This window comes from Ceratotherium simum, chromosome 15 (genome assembly GCF_057802395.1).
Source record: "Ceratotherium simum simum isolate JZ-2026a chromosome 15, ASM5780239v1, whole genome shotgun sequence".
NCBI lineage: Eukaryota > Metazoa > Chordata > Mammalia > Perissodactyla > Rhinocerotidae > Ceratotherium > Ceratotherium simum.
The window spans coordinates 27,081,767-27,106,462 of NC_141914.1; the positions used below are offsets into that span (position 1 = coordinate 27,081,767).

Here is a 24,696-nt window from a genome sequence, read left to right on the forward strand (position 1 = left end):
GATTGGCCCTGAGCTAACATTTCTTGCCAATCCTCCTCTTTTTGGTTGAGGAAGACTGACCCTGAGCTAACATCTGTGGCAATCTTCTTCTATTTCGTATGTGGGTCACCACCACAGCATGGCTTGATGAGTGATGCAGGTCCACGGCCAGGAACCAAACCCAGGCCACCAAAGTGGAGCACGCTGAACTTAACCACTAGGCCACGAGGCTGACCTATCGGGGTCTATTGCTGGGCTTTCTCTTCTGTTCTACTGATTTATTTGTCTGTTCTTTTGTCAACACCACACTGTCTTGATTACTGTAGCTTATAAAGTACTTAGCTTAAAATTAAGTCTTGAAGTTGGGTAGTGTAGGTCCTCTGACTTTCTTTTTCTACTTCAATGTTGAGTTGGCTATTCTGGGTCTTTTGCCTCTCCATATAAACTTTAGAATCAGTTTTTCAATATCTATAAATAATTTGCTGGGATTTTGTTTGGGATTGCATTGAATCTATAGATCAAGTTGGGAAGAACTAACATCTTGACCGTATTGAGTCTTCCTATCCATGAACATGGAATATCTCTCCATTTATTTAGTTCTTTGAGATCGTTCATCAGTTTTGTAGTTTTCCTTATATAGCTCTTGTACATATTTTGCTAGATTTATACCTAAGTATTTCATTCTGGGGGTTGCTAATGTAAATGGTAATGTGTTTTTAATTTCAAATTCCATTTCTTCATTGCTGGTATATAGGAAAGCAATTGACTTTTGTACGTTAATCCTGTATCCTACAACCTTGCTATAATTGCCTATTAGTTCCAGGAGCTTTGTTTTGTTTTGTTTTTTATCGATTCTTTTGGATTTTCTACATAGATGATCATGTCATCTGTGAACAATGACAGTTTTATTTCTTCCTTCCCAATCTGTGTACATTTTATTTCTTTTTTTTGTCTTATTGAATTATTTAGGATTTATAGTATGATGTTGAAAAGCAGTGGTGAGAGGTGAGATTCTTGCCTTGTTCTTGACCTTAGCTGGAAAGCTTTGAGTTTCTTATCATTAAGTTTGATGTTGCTATAGGTTTTTTGTAGATTTTTTTTTATCTGTGGAAGTTCCTAGTTTGCTGAGAGTTTTCATCATAAATGGGTGTTTGATTTTGTCGAATGCTTTTTCTGCATTTATTGATGTGATCAATTGATTTTTCTTCTTTAGTCTGTTGATGTCATAGATTACATTAATTGGTTTTTGAATGTTGAACCAGCCTTGCATACATGGGATAAATACCACTTGATTACAGTGTATAATTCTTTTTATTCATTGTTGGATTTGATTTGCTAATATTTTGTTGAGGATCTTTGAATCTATGTTCATGAGAGATATTGGTGTATACTTTTCTTTTTTTGTGATGTCTTTTTCAGGCTTTGGTATTATGGTGATACTGGCCTCATAGAATGAGTCAGGAAGTATTCCCTCTGCTTCAATCTTCTGAAAGAGATTATAGAGAATTGGTAGAATTTCTTCCTGAGATGTTTGGTAGAATTAACCAGTTAACTGATTTGGGCTAGGTGCTTAATTTTTGATAAATGAATACTGGGATAAAATGAATGTGGTTTTATATGGAGACTTGATTACACTTTGGGGCATTTGAGGGTAAAGCCACAGCCTTGTACACATGAGAGGGGATTCATCTGTTAGGAGAAGTCATTCTCTATGTAAAGCAGACTGTTTGGAGTCGCTGCTCAGATCAAAGATCATGTTTCTCTGGGAACTTTCTCCAACACCACTTGTTCACTTACAAGAGTGAGCCTGAGCACCAGGTTTGTGACATGTGACCTCCTTTCCTACCCTATGGCCACACTTGATTGGACCAGGGATGGACAATTGACATAAGCTGGACCAATCAGATTCTCTCTTCACTGATTTGGGATTTAGGACCAAATGGCAGGTACCCAGTTTCTGCATAGAGTTGGAATTGAGGTGCTCTAGACACAGGCATTGTGGACCAGTTGTTGTTGGAGTCGTTACACCAGGTAGGTGTAAAGTTCTGCCTGCTAGGAGAGAAGGACAAGGTGGAAACTGATCAGGTTGCTGGAAACAAGCAGAGTGGGGCTGAGGAACTGTGGGGTGGAGAAGCTCAAAAGACTCTGCCTGGGGCCCAGGGAAGGTCAGAAAAAGTGTATCAGGGGTTGCATACCCCAGGTCTAAGGATGGGGTGGGTGGCATGCTTCTCGAGTTGGTTCACGGTAACGGAGCTGAAACGGCTTAACCCCTCCTCCAGGGAACACAGGCAGTGGGGACAGGAACCAAACAGGAAAAGGCACTGCGTATTTATACTCTTGAAACTGATGGACAAAGACCAGCAAGGAGGGAGGGGTCCTCGGAGAGAGTGGGGGATGCTCCATATGGGGGCATGTCTACCATCCTCCTCAGAAGCCATGGCCTTGGCTTGTGTTGCCGGGAGGGGAAGAAAGTGATGTGGAGGCTGAAGTGAGGATCCAAGTCTGGGCTGGAGCAATTGAACTTCCCGACATGGAGTAACTGAGGGCTGAAGCAGGACTGGGTCCAACCCACCTCTGCTCCTCCACCCCCTGTGCCTAGCCCTTCAGCCACCAGAGGAAAATCACGAATGGAATCCATGGCTTTGGAAACACAAGTCAGAAAGATTTTACTTAAATAGACTTTAATTAGAAGTAAACTGAAGAGTTTTGAGTGCAAATGCATTTTGGTTTTTAACTTAGAGCCATCACCCCATTATTAACTCCGGTATGTGCACGTGTGTGCGTGTGTGTGTGTGTGTGTAGGTCAGTGTCCTCGTGGGTATGTTTGTGTGAGAATCCATTCATTTATGTAGCAGGTCTTTATGGCCTCTTCCTGTCCGCCTCTGAGTCTACTGACAAGGTATGGTCTTGTCTTTATTATTATTCATTCCCATTATTTACTCTCTTCGAAGAATCCTGAATCGCTTTCAGTCACCTTCCTTTTTCCAGTCTCCCCAAAGCCAGGGCGCCTGGAAGTGGGCAGGTGAGGCTGGGGTGGGTCCTGAGGTATCTAGGCCACAGCTGCCCCTTTGGGGCGAGGCCTCAGCTTTCCGAGTCCAGGGGGTAGGAGTACTGTGCCCCGGAGCAGCCCCAGAAGCGCAGGACCAGAAATACCACGACCCCCAGCAGCAAGAGGGCGCCCAGGGCCCCAAACAGGATCCCGAAGAAGGCGCCGAGTTTCATGCTCAGGTGCTCACAGCGCTCGCCCCACGGCGTGTAGATGGAGAAGGGCACACACCTGGGGACAGAGAGAGGGGACGCGATCAGCAGCGGGGGAGGCGGGTTCCCAGCCTCCCCAACCCCTCCCCTGCGCCCGGGCCAGACGAGGTTTTCCCCAACAGGCCGGGCCCCTCTCTGGGGAAAGAGGCGGAGTCAGCCCTGGGGCGGGGATGAAGCGGGGCCACTGCGTAACGAGGCAGGCGCGGGTGAGAATCCACCGAGGCTCAGCTCCACCGGGAAGGCGGGAGGGGGCAGGGCCGGCCACAGGGGAGCATGCGCAGTCACAAACCCAGCCCCGCCCCCGAGAGCTGCGCCGGGCCCTCGGCTCCACCCGCCCTCCTTGGACCCTGGAGAGGAGAGGGCTGGGGCGTTCTGGAACTGCAGTGGGGACGAGGGTGGACGGAGGGCGCTGACACGGCGAGAGGCCCGGGTGGCGCTGCCCTTCTCCTCCTTAGCAGGCCTGCAGACCTAGTGCGCCCCCTCACGGGAGCCCTCAAACTGCTGATGGACCAGCGAGACAGTACCGCGCCAGTCTCAGAGGGCCTCTCCTGACTGGTTCCCTTAAGGAGGGGCGGGGCCGGGCCTAGACACAAGACCACGCCTTCTTCTTCTGCAAGGAGACAGCAGGGGGTCCACCCGAGAAGCAAAATCAGGTGGAAGAGTTTGGCTTTGGAACCGGTATCCTGCCACTCTTTAAAATGGTCATAATACCCACCGAGCAGCTAGTCTGAGTTTCTGAAGTAATATAGCATCCTTATTCTCTACACAGAGTGGGCACTCATACATCTTCTTTTCTATTGTCCCTTTTTCCCTGATCCCTGTTCTCTCAATTACAAAGGGAACCATCCTAACTTTCAGACACGGTGGGGTACCACGGCATTTCTGGACCCTTTGCGGTGTCTTTGCCCAGCTTGGACTCACAGCACTGCCGTCGGCCTCCTGCCCACTCACCTGCAGTGGGGTCCTTGGGGCAGGTGCTGGCATCGACCTCCGTGCTCACAGTAGCCTTGACTGCACGGGGACACGCAGGTGAGGCCGCTGTGGGGGCCGTAGACCAGGTGGTAGCCGTCGTAGCCATCGCATTTGAAGTAAGTCTCCAGCGTGCTCACGTTCACTGTGAGGTAGGACACAGATGAACACGGAAAGCAATCGATTAACCCTAAATCTATGCCTTTTCAATCTAGAATTCTACTTTCAGGCATTTACCCCGAGAAATAATTGGAAAAGCTCACAAATGCGTACACACAGGGATGTCCAGAGTAGCATGGTTTATAAAAGCAGCAACTTTTAACAGAAGAGGTTTTGTTACATAGGGAATATTGTGTAACCAATAAGCACCACGGGATGGGAAATGCTTTGGTTTAAGAGCATATGCTTCCAAGTCAGCCAGACCTGAGTTGACTCTACTACTAACTAGTTGTGTGATTTGGGGGAAATTTCTTAACTCTTTCAGCCTCAGTTTCCTTATCTTTAAAAGGAAACAGTAGGGCCGGCCCCATGGCTTAGCGGTTAAGTGCGCGCGCTCGGCTACTGGCGGCCTGTGTTCGGATCCTGGGCGTGCACCGACGCACCGCTCATCTGGCCATGTTGAGGCCATGTCCCACATACAACAACTAGAAGGATGTGCAACTATGACATACAGCTATTTACTGGGGCTTTGGGGAAAAAAAGGAGGAGGACTGGCAACAGATGTTAGCTCAGAGCCGGTCTTCCTCAGCAAAAAGAGGAGGATTAGCATGGATGTTAGCTCAGGGCTGATCTTCCTCACACACACAAAAAATGGTTGTTATTTTAAAAAAAATAAAAAAATAAAAAAAATAAAAGGAAACAGTAATAATAACACCCACCTTGCTGTGAAGTTTAAATGAGATAATAACATGCAGAGTAGTCAGTCCACTGCCTGACACAGTAACCACTCAATGCAGGGTCACTGTGAGTATAACATTCTATTTAAACTATATTATAACACACTATATTAAAACATATTAAAAAATAATATATCAAATGGGAATATGTACACAATATACAGGGTAATATGTTCACAATTGTTTAAGTGATGAGGAGGTTATCAAACATTAGGTATAATTTGATCCCTTTATTGTAAAAAAAAATTGATATGTGTGAAGGTTCCTATGCATAAAAGAAAATTCAGAAGGATATGTGCAAAATGGATTTGTCTCTGGGGATTGGGATTACAGGTGAGTTTTTTCTCTTCTTTTTGTTAATTTGTGTTTCCTAAAGTTTCTACAATAAACATATTGTACTTGCATAACAAAAATTGTGGGGGTTTCTTGTTTTTTTTTAACAAAAGGCAGAGGCAGATCTGGGGTAGTTGTTCCCTTATGCCCATCCCTCCTCCCTACCACACACACATAGTTCAGAGGATTTCACACTGTGGCCCCAGGAGGGGGAAGGCTTAGCCCGCATGCTTCTAAGAGCTTCTAAGAAGCTCTTGTTGGTCCTGGACCCAAGTAATACTGCATCTTCTATTGGGTTTGGCATGTTCTCTGTCTCACTCCTCACACAGGGTGGACTATTACTTTCCTTCTCCAGCAAGCTTGCCAACCTATCTCATTCCCATTCCGGGATAATCAGGGGCTGTCAGAGCTGACAGCGACCTCAGAAATCTCATCTCATTTTCCAGATGGGGGTGTTGAGGGCTGGATTGGGGATGGCTTTTGCACAGGGTCACACCCTTTCAGGGAGGGGATATCTCTGCCGCTGGGCCAGGTCTCCAGTCTTCAACTTAATATCCTGCAGCTGGAGGGCAAAGGCAAAAGGGATCTCCTTGTTTACGTTTATGAAATGCAATGGCATTTTAACAAAATCATTAACAATTTTATGAAAAGAAAGAAAACCATTAGCTTTGATGGTCAGGAAGGCAGCAGTTGGAGTAATTGCTCTGTGATACTGTACACACGGGGATTCACCAAGCAGTATTTTGTGTTCCTGCTCTTGAACCTAGAAAGCTGGTAGGTACACTGTTTACAATTTTTGTCAAAAATTACAAACAAAAAAGCTAAATTAACTTGCTTCTTGTCTGTGCCCTCTGGAGAATACTTTTCTGCCGTGGGTTTGTGTGGGTTGAAGATCTGTGACAGGCTCCCTCCATTTACCTCCTCCCTTAGCTAGCCCCGACTGTCCCCAAGATAGTGACTCACGAGCCATCACACTGCGCACGTCTCCCCTGGAGAGGGGGTGGAAGACCACGTTGTTCCTGGGCCCCTCACTTCTCTTCCACCTCCCGTGCGGGGTCTGGAGTAAGAAGGCCTCCACTACTGCATCCATCAGCTGGTTGTTCAGGAAGTCAATGACGGGACCCCGAGGGCGGTACTGGAATACCGAGATGACCTTCCAGTGTTGAAGGGTGCTTCCTGAGGCCAGTGCTTGGGTGGGATTGCTGTGTGGGAGGGGCACAGTGAGAAGCTAAGTCAGGGGTGAGGGGGAGGAGCCGGGGACCAGGCGGGGACAGTCCCACTTACATTTGTTCCACGATGCTGTTCCAGAGAAAGGCTCGCACTTCCAGGTTTCGCAGTCTGTAGGCCACCTAGGGCACAGGATGGGGGTTGTGGGTGGTGGGGGTGAGGCCCAGTCCAGAGAGGAGACCCCTCCCACTTTAATGCATCTATTCATCCCTGTATGCTTCTTTCTTTGAATGTGAGCCCCAGGACCCCCAGAACATTTCTCATTCATTTTTACATCCCCACACCCCAGCCTAGCCCTGTGACTGGAGCGGGTCCCTGCTTAACAAAAGTTTGTTGGTGAGTGAAGGACTTTACATACCAACCCCCCACGCCTTCTCTGCCTCTTATTATGAGGGGAGAATCTGAAAAGAATGGCCCCTACCTTGCCTCTGATCCCTGACTCACCCACTTATTCTCTACCGGCATGTATATTGAACGTGGATTATGTTTAGTCAGACCTAGGGGGTGGTCAGGCACTGGGGATGTCAAGGTGACTTAGGAATAGTCCATACTCCAAGACCCATAGACAAATGTCAACAGATGTTACCATGGAGTGCTGTATTAGTAGTAGTAGGAATTATTACTATTATAATGTTTGAACACTTACTGTGTTTCAGGCACCGTGCTGAGTGCTTTACATACATTATCATTTAAACACTGACACAACCCACTGACATAGGTCCTATTATTATTTCTATTTTTACAGATGAGACATCAAATAATTTATCTAATTATTACCCCTGCTCTAGTGAGCGGTAGAGCTGGGATTTGAACCCAAGTAGGTTTCTAGAGCCTCAATAACTAAACTACTGTGTTCCTTTGCCTGTGACTAAGGAATGGACAGGGGCATGGAAGCCAGGGAGAGGGGGCCCCTGGTTCCCTCTGGGAAGTCAGGGAAGGCTTCCTGGAGGTGAAATGCCTCCTCGTGTTTCTTCCATGTAATATACCCAAGTGCAGGTCTCGAGGGATGCTCAGAAGAATACGCTGAGTTGATGCGGCCGCCTTAAAGTCTGTTCATTGTGAGCTGGTTATTCCAACCCCCTCCCAGGTCCCTGACCTGGGGCTTCCTGCCTTCCTCACCTCCCCTCCACCCCAGGGGACTCCAGCCTCCTCTGGCAATTGAATCTAGATGGATGATGAGATGCAGAACACACAAGAGATGGCTAAGTCCCCACCTGGAATATGCCCAGACCCGCCTCCCCACCCAGAGCTGGTCTGTAGCACTGACCGAGGCGTTGACCTCTGCTATGGAGGCATTTTCTTCTTCACTCAGTGAGAGCTGGATGACTCTTAAGGGACGCTCTGGAGATGGGAGAAGCAGATTCATAATCACCTCACGGGTTTACCCAGACTTACCCAGGGAGGCCGTTGGGCCATTCGGGGAGACCACCACATTCCACAGGGACAGGTCACCAGAGGAATCAGGAGAAGTGGCCGAGTCTGCTGACCCTCACCTAGTGCTCGTTCAACTACGGTCAGGGCTTCCCTGACTCTCGTCTCGCTGAGCCGGGAGGTGACCTGCAGTCTTTGCTCAGCAGACTGCTCAGGCCCATGGTTCCTGTGGGACAGCTGCCCCCTGCTATCTCCCACAGCCTGCAACTTACCACCCCCTGAGAGGAACTGGAGTTCTGTCCTGTGAGTTTGAGGGACTTAGCCCTGGCCCTCAGAGTCCCCCAGCTTCCCCCAGGGCGAGAGAAGCGTGGGGGTGGGGATGACGGGGGCATCTGGTGGTACCTAGACTGACAGTTGGGGTGAAACTGTTCCCAGCCAGGAGGCAGCGGGTGTCGGTGAAGGCTGGGGGGCAGGTGCAGGCGGGCTGACAGTCCTCAGTCTGGGAGATGTAGCAGTGGCCGTCATTGTAGCAATAATTCACAGGGCAGGACTTGTTCTGACAGAGTAAGGAGTTCTCCAGAGCTACAGAGGGAGCAGAGAGGTCAGCAACACCAGGCTGGGCAGCAGGGTGGAGCCGCCAGCCCATGGAAAGCTGCTCCTAGGACAGGCTTGGTTTCTTTCCCCCAAAACCCACTCAATCTGTGTTTTGCTTGTGGGCCACTCTGAACCCCAAACTATCCTTCTCCCTTTGCCAGACATTTCTCTGCTGGGCAACCCGTTTCCTCTGCCAGGTAGGTATCCTCCCACTTCTGCTGAGGGAATGGAGTGTTTATCAGACCCTCCGCATCAAGAAAAGAGCCAGAAGGCTGGCGGGAGAAGGGCCCATCAGCCTGCTTTCCCAATTCCATCCCCTTTTCTGCCTGTATACGGCTGTGGTTCTACCCACTCTGGCCTCTGCTCAGAAGACACAGTGGTCTCTAGATTTCATGTGGGTGCCTTAGGGGGCTTGGTGGAGGCCTCACTGAGGTCTCGCTCATCATGACTCCAGTGGCTCAGAGCGGGAGGAACAGAGTGGTGGGAAGAGGACTCCGAGGGAAAAATGAGGACCCTTGCCGCCAGATGCCCATGGCCGCCCCTCCAAATGCCCTGACTGGGAGATATGGAGACCCTGGGCCTTGCATCTCTAAAGACCCTGAGAAGCCTGAGGGCCCCAGCTTGCCTCTGGTTCCCTGGCTGCTGCTGGAAGTCTCCACCCTTCTCCAGGCCATCTTCAGTGTTTTGACCTGGGTCATCCGCATCAGTGCCTCAGGGCTGCTCTGCCCTGGCCTCTCCCCGATGCCTGTACAATCTCTTCTCCTTTAGAGTCACACCTTACCATACCCACCCATACTGAGCATCCTCAAGACTGGCTGGAAAGGGGAGAGAAACGGTTTGCCCTTGGCTGTCCTGGGCCCTCGAGGTGTCACCTGTCCCCAGAACCTCCTCCTGCCAGGGCCCTGCTCTGGCTCACCTGCACAGTGACGCCCATCCCCAGTCAGGTGGGGAGGGCAGGCCTCGCAGCCCCTCCCAGGAATGCACTTCACATTCGGGAAGCACTGCTCCTCACAGAGGTCCCTGGAGCGATCGCAATAGAGGCCGAAGGTGTTCTCATCACACTTGCAGCCGGCCACCTGGAATGGGTTGCTGATCACTGGACAGCCAAGAGGCTGAACCATTAAGGGCTTCTGGGGGTTTGTGTGTTGATCCCTTTGGTCTGAGAACCCATGGACCCTGAGTCCTGTCTAAATTCTACCAGCATCTACTGAGCACCTGCTTGACCGGGCCCTGGGCCTGCACATCCCTGCGCAAAGGCACACCACCCTGCCGCCCACTCGGCCTCCCTGGGGCGTCCTTCCCCTGACCCCTCTGCCTGCCCCTGCACGGGATCTCAGCCTCCTCCTTCTCACACTGTATCTCCTTGCCTGGAAGGATTTCTAGAGTAAGACGGGGGCTAAATAAATATTCTTCTGTCCCTTGAAAACTGGATCCCACGTAAGCTGCAGTTTCCCACACTACCTTCCCTTGCTGACTCCCAAACCAAGAAGACGGAGCCTCACTGCTCAGCACACTGAGAACACACAGGAACCAGAACAACAACCGGAAAGGTCACGGTTCTGGGAAGCTCCTGGAGCTCCCTGGTCTCTCTTTTCAGACTTCCCTACTGAGACGACTCTGGAAATCTCCCTACAATGGATCCTGCCAACGTGTTCTACTTCCAGGACTGCATATTTCGGGATATTTAGAATAATACATTGATTTTAATCTCTGTTTTTCCTGCTTTGTATTTTTTTCCTTTTCCCCCTAGGCTCCCCCACCTCTATCCCTTTCAAGTAGGAATTCTCTGTTCACACCTCAGGAGAAGGGTGTGCATGTATAAGGGGTGAAAGGAGTGGTGGGGTATTGCCAACCAAACACTTTCCTTTCTGGCTATCCCTTTACAACCAAAAATATAAAAATTTTAAGAAGTAGATGGGGCAAGAGTCACAGACTTAGGCAAAGAAACTTGAATGGAGAAGGGTTTTCTCCAAACTGAAAAAGAGATGCTTCTTTTAGTTGGAGGGAAAGAGTAAAATAGAAAACAAAGGCATTGGGGGATGCCGAAGGTGTCCCCTGCACCTCTCTTCCGAACACTACGATGATGAGACCCCGGAGAGAAATGGCTGTGCAGTACTTCTAGGCAGATGGGACCTCAAGCCACCTTACAAAAGGTTTCCTGTGTCTTAGCAAGGCACAGAAGCCACAGAGCACCTCCCTGGGTCTGAAGAGCGGGGAGCACGGATCTCGTGATCTCTGTAGACTCCTGCCCAGGGACCACACAGACACCTTCCTACCCCACACTTCAATGCCTGTTCCAGAACCGTGGAGCTGGGAGCCACTGGGGAACTCTAAGAAAGGCTGAGGTGGAAGTGTCCTGCTAGCCTGGCAGAATGAGAAGTGGGAGATAAAAATTCAGTTGAGCTATAAGCAGTAAAGAAAGTTCTGTTTCTTATACAGGCAAGTTTGTGGCCTGAGATTGATATCTGCTCTACTCACCTACCACAGCTCCACCCACTACCCAATGCACACGTCACCACAGAGGAGCTGAATCAAGACACCCCTTTAATTCCCTCTTCCTTTCCCCCCACCACAGAGACCTCCCTCCCACCCTCGCCCCAACACTCACCTCCAGGGAGGAATTGCCCGCCCGGCTGGTGTGGTTATATAAACACTGGCTCTCTGCCTTGCAGGCACAGACCACTGTCTTTGGCTGGAGTACAGATGACAGGTTGTCCTTGACACTTCTTGCTAGAATCTCCAGAGTGAATGGTTCCACCGACGTTGGCGTCCATAGCAATGTCCCATTCTCTGCCCCAGGGAAGACGAGATCATTGAGAGCCAGGATCCTCGTCTGCTCTGCTGTCTGACATGTCCTGGCATCTAATAGCCTGAGTGCTGATGCTGGACTTTCCCCACCCCTCTCAGACCACCCCTTAAATCTCATCAGGCATTTCCTTGAGCAAGGCTGGTTTCTTGGGATGACCCTGGTCATGCCCCAAGCTGGAGGTAGCACCAGCCCAACTAACTGACTGTAGGGTGGAACTCCACAGAGGGGAAGGCAGTTGCCCCCTGAAGAGACCCCAAAGGGCAACCCTGCCTGGGCCTGCACCAGGATGGGACATCCAGGGGGATGGAGGATGAAGGCCAGGATTCTTCCAACACTTGCCCAAGCTACACTGTGGGCCAAACTGGCTTCAACAGCAGCCCTATCTCTTGCCCTGATTTCTCGCCCACCCCTCTTACTTCCAGGACCTTTGACCAGCCACCCCTTCAGACACCAGACTACAGTGAAACACTGCTACATATTAATCAGCACTCTTCTGATCAAACCTGTCTTATATTTTTCAAGAAAATGGGAAAGTCTCCTTAAAAGAGCAGGTTGAGAGGAGCTGATAGTAGGGAACAGAAAAGAGGAGCTTCCAGGCCATCACTCTTCAGGAGAGGAGCCCCATGGAGGACAAAATCTCCTGACGCCATTGTCTAGCACCTGGGAGGAAGCCACAGGAAGCATAAGGGTGCAGACAAAGCCACCCCTTCTTCTGCACAGAGAAATAAAATGAGGCAGAGAGGTGCTCAGAGCTCAGACTAAGGTCCCCAAAGGCTTTGGTTTAGCAACAAACAGACACCAGCATAATTAGTGCTGGCAACAGAACGCAAGCTGCATCCCGTGGGCTTTGACTCTTTGACCCAGATCATGGTTACAGGCCTGGGGGTCTCCACACCATTCCTGACAGGGAGAGATGAAGCTTTGCTGGGTCCCAGCACAGAAAAGCAGACAAGGAGAGACAAAGTTAGGTAAACATGGTTGACAAACATAAAAATAGGGAGAAATGTACCAAACGAAGATATTCATATTTCTTTAAATCTTGTTCCACCTTATATCTTTCTTTTAATATATATGAAAATGTTTTAAATTAGTATTTGTTAATCGTTATACTTTATTCTAATAATTTGGTGATTGCACAAAGATGATTAAAGATTATTGCATGTCACTAGATTGAGATGAAATGATCTTTAAAATCAGTTGTACGTGCCCAGAGTCAGTCTAGCTAGCTCGACAAATCGCCATAAGCCCATCACTAGTATTCACTGGGGGAACCTATTTGAATTATAGGGATCGTTCCTAAGAAATGCTAGTCCTGGATATTCCAATGGAAAAGTGACATAAAGTTGCACAGGACATAATAACGCAAAATAACCCAAAGCTTGACTCTGACCTCGTCCCCTATGTGTCCAGCCAAGCACTCTTACCAAAGAGCTTGATGTCGGGGTAGTTGTTTCTGAGAACGAACGTGACATTAGAGCTGCTGGTGTACTGGATCAGCTTGGTTGTCCTCAAGTAGGCTTCCACCACACGATGACCTTCGATAGAGGGCGGATACTGATCTGAAGCACAAAGAGGGAATTTGGAGTTAGAGGCAGGACACTCTCTTCCCTTACGGGCCTCTTCTCTCTTTCTCTAGTCCTCTGGCTTGTGTAAGGCATTACCAGGGCTGTGACCCACCTCTGGAAGCAGGAATTATTCTGTGTACCTGCTCTCAGACCTCTGCAGAGCATGTCGGGTTGTACCGCCCACCTGGCCAAAATCTTTATTCTCTCTTTATCTTCTCCCCAAACAGGATTCATTTCAAGTTCTTTCCTGATCAGAGGGCCATGCTGGGCATGGTATGAAGTGAATCAGAGAACAGGGCTGTTCAGACCATCTCAGAGTTTTACCTTTGGAAGAGGGCTGAAACCATGAGGGTAATATCTATATGGGCATTGCATTTGTCAGGAAAAAGGGGGTCAAACCTTTCACTGGTCTCTGTTTTTTGGAGCCCTGCTATTTCCATTTCATTGTTTGTTCATTTGCTCATTCTGTCAGTCACTTAATACATATTTATTGAGCACCCACTGTGTGGCTGGCTCTGTGCTAGGTAGTGAGGACACAGCAATGAACAAATAATAAAAAAGATACTTATGAAAATTAGAAAATACGTTAGATAGTTATAAATGCTAAGGAGAAAAAATAAAGCAGGGAAGGCGAATAGGAAGTGTGGGTGAATGAAATTTTAGACAGGCTAGCCTAGAAAGGCATTGCTGAGAAGGAGACATTTGAATAGAGACTCGAAGGAGGTAAGAGGGGAGCCTGTGGCTGTCTGGGGGAACGGCGTTCCAGGCAAAGAGAACGACATGTGTGGAGTCTCGGAGTTGTGGGTGAGCCTGGCGTGTTTGAAGAACACAAAGAAGCCAGTGGGACTGGAGTGGAGGGAGTGAGGCGGGAGTACTAGGAGAAGAGTTTCCCGAGGCAATGGGGCCAGACTGGACAGGGCTGAGAAGGTCATCATAAGGACAGGGCGAGCTGGGGAGTCGTGGGAGGTTTGAGCAGAGGAATAACATGAGCAAGAGAATCTGTTAAATTTAAAAAATGAGTAGCTTAAAGGAGTGTCGTGGAAGGGGGGCTCCTCATCTGCCCTCTAACTCTGCGAACACCTCCCTGGGCCTCAGGTCACTTACTGAGGGTGGTGTTCATCAGCTGGTATTTTCTAAAGAGCATCCTGGTGTGCAGTCCAGTGCTTATGTTTCTTGTGGCCAGGGTATCATAGATGCATTGTGTATCTCCGTTACACTCGGACACCAAATTTTCACTCGAGGAGTTGTTTTGCAACAGTTGGGAAAAGAAGACAGGAGTGAAGTTGGAAGGCAGGTGGTCGTCCCTCTTGCCAAGGAGACTTGTTTCGTTGATTTTCCCTGTAACACATGAGGTGCAATGGTGGTGGTACCAGGGGTGGGACTCGAGCTATATTTCTGCTGTGTCCACCCCTTACTCTCACTTTATATGGCTTGGGGTGAGGGAGGGGGCGTGGAGAGACAGAGTGACTTCCTGCTTCTGGTCTGGAAATCCTTGCTCTGGTGAGTGAGGGGAACCCACTTCCCTCATCCTCTCTTCCAGATAGAGAGACGCTGGTGGGATGGGGGTGGAGGGGACAAATCTAGAGTGGCACCAGAATCCTCAGTGTCTCTTCCTGGCCTTTCCACCCCTCCCTCACAAAGGATGGAAGTCTGGTTCCCACAGGCCTGAGGGAGACAATGCCTGCAACTTCCTTCATCTTGGCCCTCCTCCATCTGCCCCGAGGTCTCTGAGGCCCAGACTCACAGGTCATTCCATAGTGAAAAAGCACCTCCTCAGAGCTCCCCGGGGAAACGGTGGAGCCATTGGGCATCCTGAAGTCGTCATCTGGATTGTCATTCCAGATCCCTGAGGGACAGAGTAGGAGGTCAGCCATCCTGGCACTATGGCTCTCCCCTTCCCTGGAGAGCATCCGATGGGTCACACTCAAGATGTGAGGGGGCCTGGAAGGCTCTTCCAGTTGCATCTGTTCTCAGTTGAGTTCTCCAACAGGAGGGGAGAGGACCGTAACCTCATAGCCCGCCCCTCTGTTTCAGGAGGGGAGGAGGAGAAAATGCAGGAGGAAGTGGAGGAAGAAGGGAGGGAATGTGGGGGATGGAGGAGGGGTGAGAGGGTGTGAGGCTGGAGAGAGGGGAAGGGTGGCTGCTGGCCCCACCCCCCTCAGAGCCCATCCTCGATGCCCCCTTGGCTGCCCTGGAACTGAGCTTTAGGAGGACAGGATGTGAGCCTCAAAGGTAGCTGAAGAGGCCCCTCGTCCCTCCCTGTCAATTTGTGCCCTCAGGGTTCTCCTCCAAGGAGGCTGAGAAAGGGAAACTCAGCCTGGGGTGTCTGCAGGCCAGTGGGAGAGGAAGCTGCCTGCAGCCTGGGGGTCCGAGCTCCTCCTGCTGCCTCAGCCTCAGAGACAGCGTCCAGCCTGCTTCTTACCCAGGAGGCCCTCTGTGCGGTGTTGATACTCCTCTGGGAGGTTGCAAGAGGCATGGAGGATGTTGGCGAGAGCAGTCACGGAGATGGTCACTGTCCCATCGAAGCTGGCTGACACCAGGGAGCCATTGCGGGTCATTATGACTCCGGTGGTGTTGAATGTCTCCTGGCCTAGAATGTTGGGAGACAGATGAGGAAGAAACCAAGATCCCTGCAGGCCCCACACTTGGCAGTTGTGAAGGTTCAAGATACAGAGAGGAGACTCTGAGAGCAGCTCTGGGATGTCCTGCCTTCTCCAGAGGCCCAAAACCAAACTTACAGGACCCCCTCGAGGTCCACACCACCACCTTCTACCTGGGGACTGAAGACAGGGGCTACCACAGAGAGGCTGTCACGGCACTGGAGGAAAGATGAAGAGAGGAGGGAAAGTTTAACGTCCGGCTCCTAGGTGAAGATGCTGCTCAGGCACAGCTGCTGGAGAGACAGCAGGACCACGCTCCTCTGCCCCAGCACCACTGCCTCCATGCCCCAGCACACTGCTCCCAGGTGCAGGGCCCCCCGCTGAGCCTGACCCAGGGGAGAAGGAGAGGACGGCTGATGGCTGTCCCCAGCCTACCTTCTGCGTCTTCACCGTTAGTCTCAAATGTCACAGTCTGATTATTGAGCTGCACGTGGATTTTGTCATTGGGCTCAAGGAGCCATTGAACCTGGAAGGGAATTGGAGGAGGCCTAAGCCTGACCTTCAGGTGAGCCCAGAGGCCAAGAAATGAGGCTGCACAGACCTTAGAGCCCGAGCTAAGGGGATGAAGGATGAAGGTGATGGAGAGGGTGATGATGAGGCTGTGCTAGCTAATGTGTATGGGTGCTTAGCATGGTGCTTAGCGTGGGCCAGGCTCTGAGCTAGGCACATTTCTTAGATTATCTTATTTAAATGTCACAACAGCCCTGTGAGGTAGGAAATATTATTACCCTCATTTTACTCTAAGAAAACTGAGGCATTGGCAGGTAAGTCGTTTCTTCAGTCACATGGCTGGTGCAGCCAGGATCCCAATCCTGCTGTCTCTAGGGTTGACTCTCGAACCACTACACTGGCAGGATGCCTCCTCCCTCCCTCCTGCCCCCTTCCCTTCTTCCTTCTCTTTCTCCTCCTGGGCCTGGATTCCCAGCTGAAGGTCTCTGAGCCGCAGGCTCTCTGTGAAGGGAGCAGGCATGGCTTCGTGCCTCCTCCTCACTCACCGTGATGGGGCCCAGGCTGCTGGAGTTGTATTGAGCAGCAAAGGCAATGAAGTTGGTGGCCCGAGCTGAGCCAGTCTGGGCAGTGCGGCCCTGCAGCAGGAAGGAGGAGTTTCCATCCTGGGCCTGGACCAGCAGGAAGTCCCCCAGCCCATTGAAGGTGTAATTGGCACCATCCAAAGTGGTGATGTGGGGGTCCCCGAACATCCAGGCTGGAAAGAAGGAGAGGCCACATTGGCACAGCAGACCAGGGAAGGGTGTGAGATTCCTCACTGCCCCCAGGCAGGGCATTTGCCTGGGTAGACTCAAGCTTGAGGAGGTTTCATGGAGTACAGAACCCTCTCAGAAGCCCCCTTACGCTTTTGTGCCCCTACCCCATCCACGTCTGCTCATTATCTCCCCACCCTCCATTCCCATCCCTTCCCCAATGCCATGTACAAAGCCCTTCTATTTGCCATTGGCCGTAGTACACTGGAACCATTTCCATCTTCCCTTCTGGCCACAGCCCTGTCTCAGGAGGCTAGTGCCGCCCTGGTCCAGGCCCCAAGAGTCTATCTCTCCCCACATCCTCTGCCTCAGCCCTGCCTGGGGATGGGCCCCAGCAGCCTCACCGGGCCTCGGGGGCTGGTACCCAGCACAGCCGATGCGGGGCCGCCTCTGCTGGTACAGGGTGCAGAAGGAGGGCCTGTCGTTCCAGCGGCAGCACCAGTTCTGCAGCTCCAGTTCTTGGTCTGTGAAGAAGAGCAGCGTGTTGGGGGGGAGATGGAGGACCAGCAGAACCAGCTGGAAGGTTTGGTAGGGCAGGATGATACGGGAGGCAAGGGCATGGATTGGGAATCAGGCACATCTCAGCTCAGATCCCGCCCTGCTCAATGATAGGCCATTGACCAGTTACTGGACCCCTAGCAGGCTTGCTGGAGCCATGTGCAGCAAGGCCCCCAGGTGGGCCGGGCACGTGGTCAGAGCTAAGGAACCTCCTTTCGTGAAGTGTGGGTGCTGAGTCCCACTGCTCTCAAGGTGTTGGGAGTGGGAGGGCATGGCTGATGGTCTGGGGACTATGGGGGCTGCTGTGATTACAGAGAAGGAGTGGGGAGGACTCACAGTACCCTGGCCCCCCAACTCTGTGCTCTCTCGCTCTTTTGGAGGGTGTCTGCGGGAGATGACTCCATGTCTTCCCCCAGACAGCCTGCTAATCTGGGTCCAGAGGGACGGGGTCAGACAAGGCCCCCTCCCCTTCCCTAGAAAGATGCCCCCACGGTGGCCTGGGGCTTCGGGGCCAAGTGAAGATGGGGCAAGAGGCACTCAATCATAAATCCCCAGGATGCCAGCTGGAAGGGATGTCAGAAGCTTCCTAATGTTACAAGATCAGGAAATTGAGGGCCAGAGAGGGGAAGGAGCTGGGAGGGAATGGGGACAAGAGGCTTCATTCTGCAGGTCCCTCTGCTTGACATGGAGCCCAGGCTGGTCTCTGACAGGGGAGAGCAGAGAGCTCCAGAGAAGGTGGGGGTGAGATCTCTGTGGACACACTTACCAAACTGCCAAGGATTTTGCACTCTCCAGCCTTCCAGAAGCTCTCCCCAGGGCCCATAGCTGCAGCACACGCCCCCACGCCAGGAGGAGAAACTGCACAGCCACCTGCCGCGGAGGCCCCAGCCTGCAATAAGTCCAGACATACTCAGGCCCAGGATGCTTGGGGTGGGGGCAGGAATGAGGTGGGGGTGTTTCTGGGGAGAGGTTGAGGGTGTTCTGGAAGGGACAGGTCAAGTGTGACCAGAAGGATGGTGGGTGGCTTCTGGGGGACAGTGAAGATGCCCCGAGAGACAGCAAGGAGGTGTTACCTATGCTGGTGGGCTGGAATCGTAAGTCCTGTAGTCCCTGCCACCAGGAGCAAGGACAGGAGAGCTGGTTCCAGCCCCAGTGGGGCCACTGAGGCTGACTCTTCAACAACTGCAGGCACCTGAGACGGGGGTTGGGCCTTTCTTCCTTGTGTAGCCTATAGACCTGCAGCCCCCTGAGACCTGGGGAAGAAAGGAAGAAGGGTTATCCCAGGGCCTGGGGCCACAGGCTCTGCTTTAGCTTTAGGGATAACCAAAACTCATAAATGCACCCTCTGGATGCCACTTCCCCCTCTGCACAGCTCTTTCAGGGACGGGACTCAGTTCAGATTGGCAGTGATTTCTCCCCAAAGGCCGCTTTGATGTGTCCTCCAAAAGCCCTCAAAGTGTGGATCTTAGGCTGAAACCGCAGGACAAGTGCTGGGCAGGGAGGCCTCACCTGCACCCAACATAGAGCCAAACGCTGGCCCTGATTTTCAGTTCACCCCATCCTCCACACCGCCCATCTGTCACTCTAAGCTCCAGCACCTTCCAATCTCCCCAAACCAGTTCCTCCTCATGCACCCCATATCTCAGTGAGTGATGCCACCAGCCACCTGCTCAGACTCTTGGCTTTCCTCCTTGACCCTCCCCCTCCCCCAGCACAGACACGTCAGTAGCCAAAGCAGCCAAGACAGAGGCCGATGCCCAGAGGGCAGCTGGGGAGTCACAGAGAAGCTGGCATGCAAAGCAGGGGCTTGCTCCAACACCATGAGGCCGAGGAAGCTTCCTCTGTGCCCAGACGCCATCCTTGGAAGGGAGAAGCAACTGGGAGAAGAAACTGTGATGGGGGGTTGAACGTTAAATAGACATTTAATTAATTGTAAGTTACATACTGCCCACCCCAGCTGCCATGAGTGAGAAGGGGCACTCCAGAGTCCAATAAGATGCAATAGGACATAATGTATTAGATTTTGACCCTGTTCTCTCACAAAGAAAGAAACTATCAAGATAACTACAATTTGTTAAGGTCTTGAAAAGAATAATCATTGTTTATGACTATCTGTTCATGTGTCTTCTCCACAATGGCCTGGTGTCAGGGGAAACACATCAGACACCCTCCCTTAACACACACACGCGTGGGCACATACACAGTCACACACACACTGTCATACTGCGCACCCTAGGTCACAAGCAGATGCATCTTGACAGAAGGGCACCTAATCTGACAGGGCACCTCTCTCCACAAGATGGCACCTGTGATTTGACTTAGCTTCTGTTCCCCAAAGATCTTGCCACAGAACAAATAGAACTGGATTTATGCTTCACCATTTACACAGCTGATTTCTAATGCTAAAGTGTCCTTTATTCTATCACATTTTGGAAACTATAATTTCTTTCCCTTTGGGGCCTCCAGACAGTCCATAGAGTCATGAAGGAGGCCCATGGGGCCTAAGGACTGGTCTTTGTACCAGAGTGAGAGCTCTTTGAGAGCAACCATGGTTGCAACCATGGTATTTTTCCTTTTTTTTTCATATTCCTGGCTCTTAGCACAGTGGCCAGCACACAGCAGGTGCTCAATAAGTAATGACTGAATGGATGTCAGACCTCCGGAACTCCTCTTGGTAGAGTCCTATGAGGGATCTCGTCTGGGTTCTCCATCCAGCTCTGGGAGAGGACACTTGGAGTATTGTCCTAACTGTCGATTCATATCCCCACCTCCTGCCATACCCCTGGCCTCACTTCCAGGATCAGGCGCCCCACTGAGAGACCTCCTGGGTTTCACTTATCCCAGGGAGGAGACGTAGCTCCAACTGAGACTGTACTACATGAGGGCGCAGAAGGTACCAGATGCTCCTGGGCAATGCCAAGTCCCAATGACACCTGGGGGAGGTCAGATTGTGCTGGAGACACCCTTCGGGATGGTGGAGATGCTAGGGAGCTGCCCCTCCAGGACTGTCATGGCACACGGAGTGGAGGACAGAAGAGGACTTGAGTCCAGCTCAGGTGTGATAAGGTGGCGCTTTTACCTAAGTTGGAGTTCAGGAATAGGTCCGGACGATACTTCTCCCACACTGGCTGGAATCTCAGTGGGCTGTTTTTGAAATACCCATCTCCACTGCAGGCAAAGGAAAGAATCGTAGGCCTCTGTCACACACAAGGTCTTTCCTCTCAATCAACAAGTTCATTCATTCAACCAGTCAGTCAGCCACTCACTCACTCAGTCCAGCTAGTCATTAGTTATCAGTTGGTCAGTCAATTATTCAATTGGTTGGTCAGTCAGCTAGAATCACCGACTCCCAGCACTAAACAGGAGAGGGGAAGAGATGGATGGGGTGTGAGTGGGGGTGGGGAGACTCTAATTTATTCCACGTCTGTTCAATAACTGCAAGAAACTGGTCATGAGTCAGGAGTGTGAACACAACAGAGTTCAGGCCTCCTTCCTGTTAGTTTCCCTTCAACTAGGGTTCGGAGAGGGGCTCTGGAGGGGACAGCTTGCTGTGAGAGTTAAGAGCTGGTCTCTAAAGTTAGGCAGTCATGGATTCAACTCCTGATTCCAGCACCTGTAGCTTGGTGACCATGAGCAAGTTGCTTAACCTCTTTGATTCTTAGTTTCCACATCTGTGTAAAAGGGATTAAGGTAGCACCTACCTCAAAATATCATGACAATTAAATGCAGTAACATTTGTAAATCCCTCAGAACTGAGTGAGGGCCCCATGCAGTGGGTGCACCACCCCCCTCAGTGGTGGGGCTCAAAGTGCTGCTCCAGGAAGGAGGCAATGCCTCAGAGCAGGGACTCCTGATCTTTTCTCCTCTCTGACACAGGAGAGATGACGCACACAGGCGTGACACATTCCCTGGGCACACTCAGGATGGTGTGGGGTGAAATTCCTAGCTAGTTGGATGATTCCACTCCTTTCTCTTCAGCAGCACATTGAAAAGCAAGTGAAAGCAATGTAATTATAGTGGCAATCCTGAACACTCTAAGAGAAAACCATTTGCAGCAATTACCAGTAACAAATTACCTGTGACCATCACAACCGATTGCACACTCCAGCAACTGGAAATACCATGGTTGAGAACTGTTGTGTCAGAGATGGAGCCTCTTCCACACACAGGAACCCATGTCTCCATCCACAGCCCCATCCCTCCACTCTCCGTCTTTACCACTGATCCCACACAAGCTGTTGGTGCCCCTGGGTGACGGGTTAATTCTCAGCCCATCAAAAGTCAGGAATGCAGATTTCAGCCTCATGTATCTGGGTTCAAATTCCTGCTTTCTCACTTCTCAGCTCTGTGACTTTGGGCAATTACTTACCTATTTGTACCTCAGTTTCCTTATTTGTAGAATGCATAATAAATAGTATCTTCTTCATGAGGTTGTGGTGATAATCAAATGGAATAATGCATATTAAGTACTTAGTGTAATAAATGTTGACTGTTATTATTATGATATTTGAGAAGTCAAGAGAGGTCAGCTCATGTCACTGGAAATCAGAGAAGTCAAAGCTCTGGGAATTATACAAAGCATGAGGACTGGGATAGAAAAGAGAATGGCAGGGTGAATAGAGAATTTTTCATCTGAAACAGCGAGAAGTGGGAACTGCAGTCAGTGAGAGTCAGAAGCATCAGCAAGGAAGACTCACGCCTCGTCTTGGTGGAAGGGAGTGTGTGCCGCAAAACCACTGCTCTGCCCCGTTTCCTGTTATCTGTTCAGTGCTGACAGCCGCTCTTTGTCCTACCTGGAGAAGCCCATGAGGACCGAGTTGCTTGGGCGCTGGGTCACATCCCACTGCATACCACCGCTTTGGTAGAGAAACAAGGCATAGGACCTGCTCCCGTCTGTGGAAAGGATGGCCTGGTAGGTGTTGGTCTAGGGGTTGGTTGGAGACAAACATAGGGATGCCTGTGAGAGATCTGGGGTCTCCTCCCTGATGTCCCACCACCCACCTCCCACCCCTGCCTTGACACACACATCACTTTTTCTGGCCTACCCAGAGCAAAGGCATGGGCTTAAACTGCCGGCATGTTTGGGACCATGTAGGGCAGCTTTCGCCCTGGGTGTCAAAGCATGTATTGTGGTGGGTTTGCCTTCTTTGTGACTTCTTTCCAGGGAGGGGTGGTAAAGGACCCTGGGTTAGACCCCGTTAGAAAAGGGCTTGCATGACGAAGCTACAGGGATCTGAGAGATTAGCCAAGACACCAGAGAGCTGGGAGAGGCCCAGTGATCTTCCTTAGGGATATTTAAGGGCGTTGTCCAAATATCCCCTCAGCCTGCATAGTGTGGAGGACACAGCAGGTGAGACTGGAGGTTCTCTGAAGGCAGATGCCAGGTGCTGTGCTTATACAAAGTAGGTAATCAATGAACTTGTTGATCAAATGAAGAAAAGAGTGACTTTAGACCAGACACAAGGAAGAACTCTATAATTATAAGAGCTCTGAGTCCCCAGAGAGAAGACTGAAGAGAAAGGGTGGTGTGCCCATTTCCATCAGATGGCATGGCAGTTAAGAGCCAGAGTTTGGAGTCAGAAAAACCTCAGTTCCAGGCCTGGCTTTGTTATTTGTTAGCTGGGCGACCTTGAGAAAGTTGCTTAACCTCTCTAACCATCATCTTCCTTATCTCTAAAAGGTGGATAATAATATCAAGCTGAGCCACACAAAATCGCCAATAGCCAACCATTTTTGACTTACAAAAATTCCGTTTCCTATGTTTTAACCTCCTTATAGCCAGTGCTCTGGGCTGCTGTGAGATCGTGTAAGTGAAGGGGTGAGGCAGGCCTGGCACATGGTGAGTGCTCAGCAAACAGGGTGGGGGGTTGGGGGTGGAAGAGTAGGGAGAAGGCGGGGGGTTGGGAGTGGGGGGAAAGTGGGGTGGAGATGGTGGTGGGGGGCTATCATCAGCAATCTTTCCTTGAGTCAGAGAGGATTTTAGTAGAGTGGCCCATGCCTAGGATTCTAGAATGTCTGACTTCCAGATGGTTCACAGGGAGGTGTCCATTGGTCCACTCACCCCCAGGGTCCACTGGGCGGGATAGGCACGGGCATTGACCCATGTGACCTTTAGGGTCCACCTGGCTTTGTAGTTCCAGGTGTTTGTGAACTTTTTGATCCAAGACTCCACCTGATGCACTAGATTGTATTCATCATAGAGCGTCTCATATTCCTAGGAAAGAAGGCAGACAAGGGTGAGGAAATGAGGGTCCCAGTTCAACGCTCACAAAGGATCCCCCCTTTCTTCATGGTGATCCGGCTTACTTTAGTCTCACCCATGTCTCCCATCCTTTCCTTTCCCAGGACCCCATTTTCACAGTTAGCTCCTCTGACCTTAACATCAATTCACATTCAGGCTGCAGGGAAGCCTGGGATGTGTGGAGTGGAGGGTCGAGGCCCAGAAAACTGAATCTTCTGGACTTGCACTCATGCATCTCTTAGCACAAGAGATGGCTTGGACTGCGTAACCCCCTGTGCCCCATTCGTGCTCCCCGTGTCGGGCCGGAGACTCCTTGAGGACAGGCACGTGTTTCTCCATCTTTGGACCCTCCACAGTGGCTTGCCCATGGCAGGGGCACAATCCACATTCGCCTGCGGTAGCTTTCATTACATGCTCCCTCTGATTGGAATCATTAACCCCATCCAGGAGCACACGCAGAGGACTTGCTTGACTCAGGCTTGTTAGGATAGACCCCTTGCAACCTTATTCTAAAATCAAATGCTGGATTGCCAACCCTCATCTCTGTTGCCTGTAGGCCTTCTCATGGTTGTGTTGGGGTATTCCTGAGTCCGTGTAATAGTCCTATTCCTCTAATGGTCTGCTGCCTCCGCGTGCTCATATTTAAACATCAGTCCCTGCTCACATTGAGCCTGGGCTCTGACAGCAGTAACACTTGAACTGGCCTCCACACAGCCCTCTGTCTCTCCTTGCTGGCTGCTGGGGGATCCTGAATGCCAGGCTTTGAAAGGCTCACCTGATAAAATATGGTTCCCTGGCGGATGGAGAAATCAGCATCATCCCAGAATGGAGCCACCAGGGCCACAGGGTCCCGGCCTGTGAAGCCTCCAAGGGGAGGGTTGGGATAGGAGAAAATCTGGTACTCTGACTCTGGGAAAACGATCTGGCCATTATCTGTGAACTGAGCACAAAGGTTCTTCCGGTGAGCATTCAGGGAGGGAATGTCCCAGCCTTGGGCCAGCTCCTCAGAAATGTGACCCTCCAGGGCCTCTCCAAGT

General features: G+C 50.8%; 1 protein-coding gene across 1 annotated transcript in view; it reads right to left on the reverse strand.

Moving 5' to 3' along the window:
• Positions 1-2,583: 2,583 nt before the first annotated feature.
• The window catches only part of MUC4 (mucin 4, cell surface associated), a 70,463-nt gene continuing 48,350 nt past the window's right edge, over positions 2,584-24,696 (reverse strand). The window contains exons 4-24 of the mRNA XM_087439430.1: positions 24,435-24,599; positions 23,480-23,632; positions 22,212-22,342; positions 20,498-20,586; positions 18,492-18,671; positions 18,185-18,307; positions 17,265-17,384; positions 16,657-16,865; positions 16,037-16,127; positions 15,424-15,591; positions 14,746-14,847; positions 14,106-14,339; positions 12,861-12,995; positions 11,236-11,417; positions 9,544-9,703; positions 8,436-8,615; positions 7,930-8,003; positions 6,720-6,784; positions 6,399-6,637; positions 4,189-4,351; positions 2,584-3,256 (exon numbers count right to left, since the gene is read on the reverse strand). Of these exons, the coding sequence (XP_087295556.1) occupies positions 3,061-3,256; positions 4,189-4,351; positions 6,399-6,637; positions 6,720-6,784; positions 7,930-8,003; positions 8,436-8,615; positions 9,544-9,703; positions 11,236-11,417; positions 12,861-12,995; positions 14,106-14,339; positions 14,746-14,847; positions 15,424-15,591; positions 16,037-16,127; positions 16,657-16,865; positions 17,265-17,384; positions 18,185-18,307; positions 18,492-18,671; positions 20,498-20,586; positions 22,212-22,342; positions 23,480-23,632; positions 24,435-24,599 (3,159 nt within the window). The 3' untranslated portion in view covers positions 2,584-3,060. The remainder of the gene's footprint in view (positions 3,257-4,188; positions 4,352-6,398; positions 6,638-6,719; positions 6,785-7,929; positions 8,004-8,435; positions 8,616-9,543; positions 9,704-11,235; positions 11,418-12,860; positions 12,996-14,105; positions 14,340-14,745; positions 14,848-15,423; positions 15,592-16,036; positions 16,128-16,656; positions 16,866-17,264; positions 17,385-18,184; positions 18,308-18,491; positions 18,672-20,497; positions 20,587-22,211; positions 22,343-23,479; positions 23,633-24,434; positions 24,600-24,696) is intronic.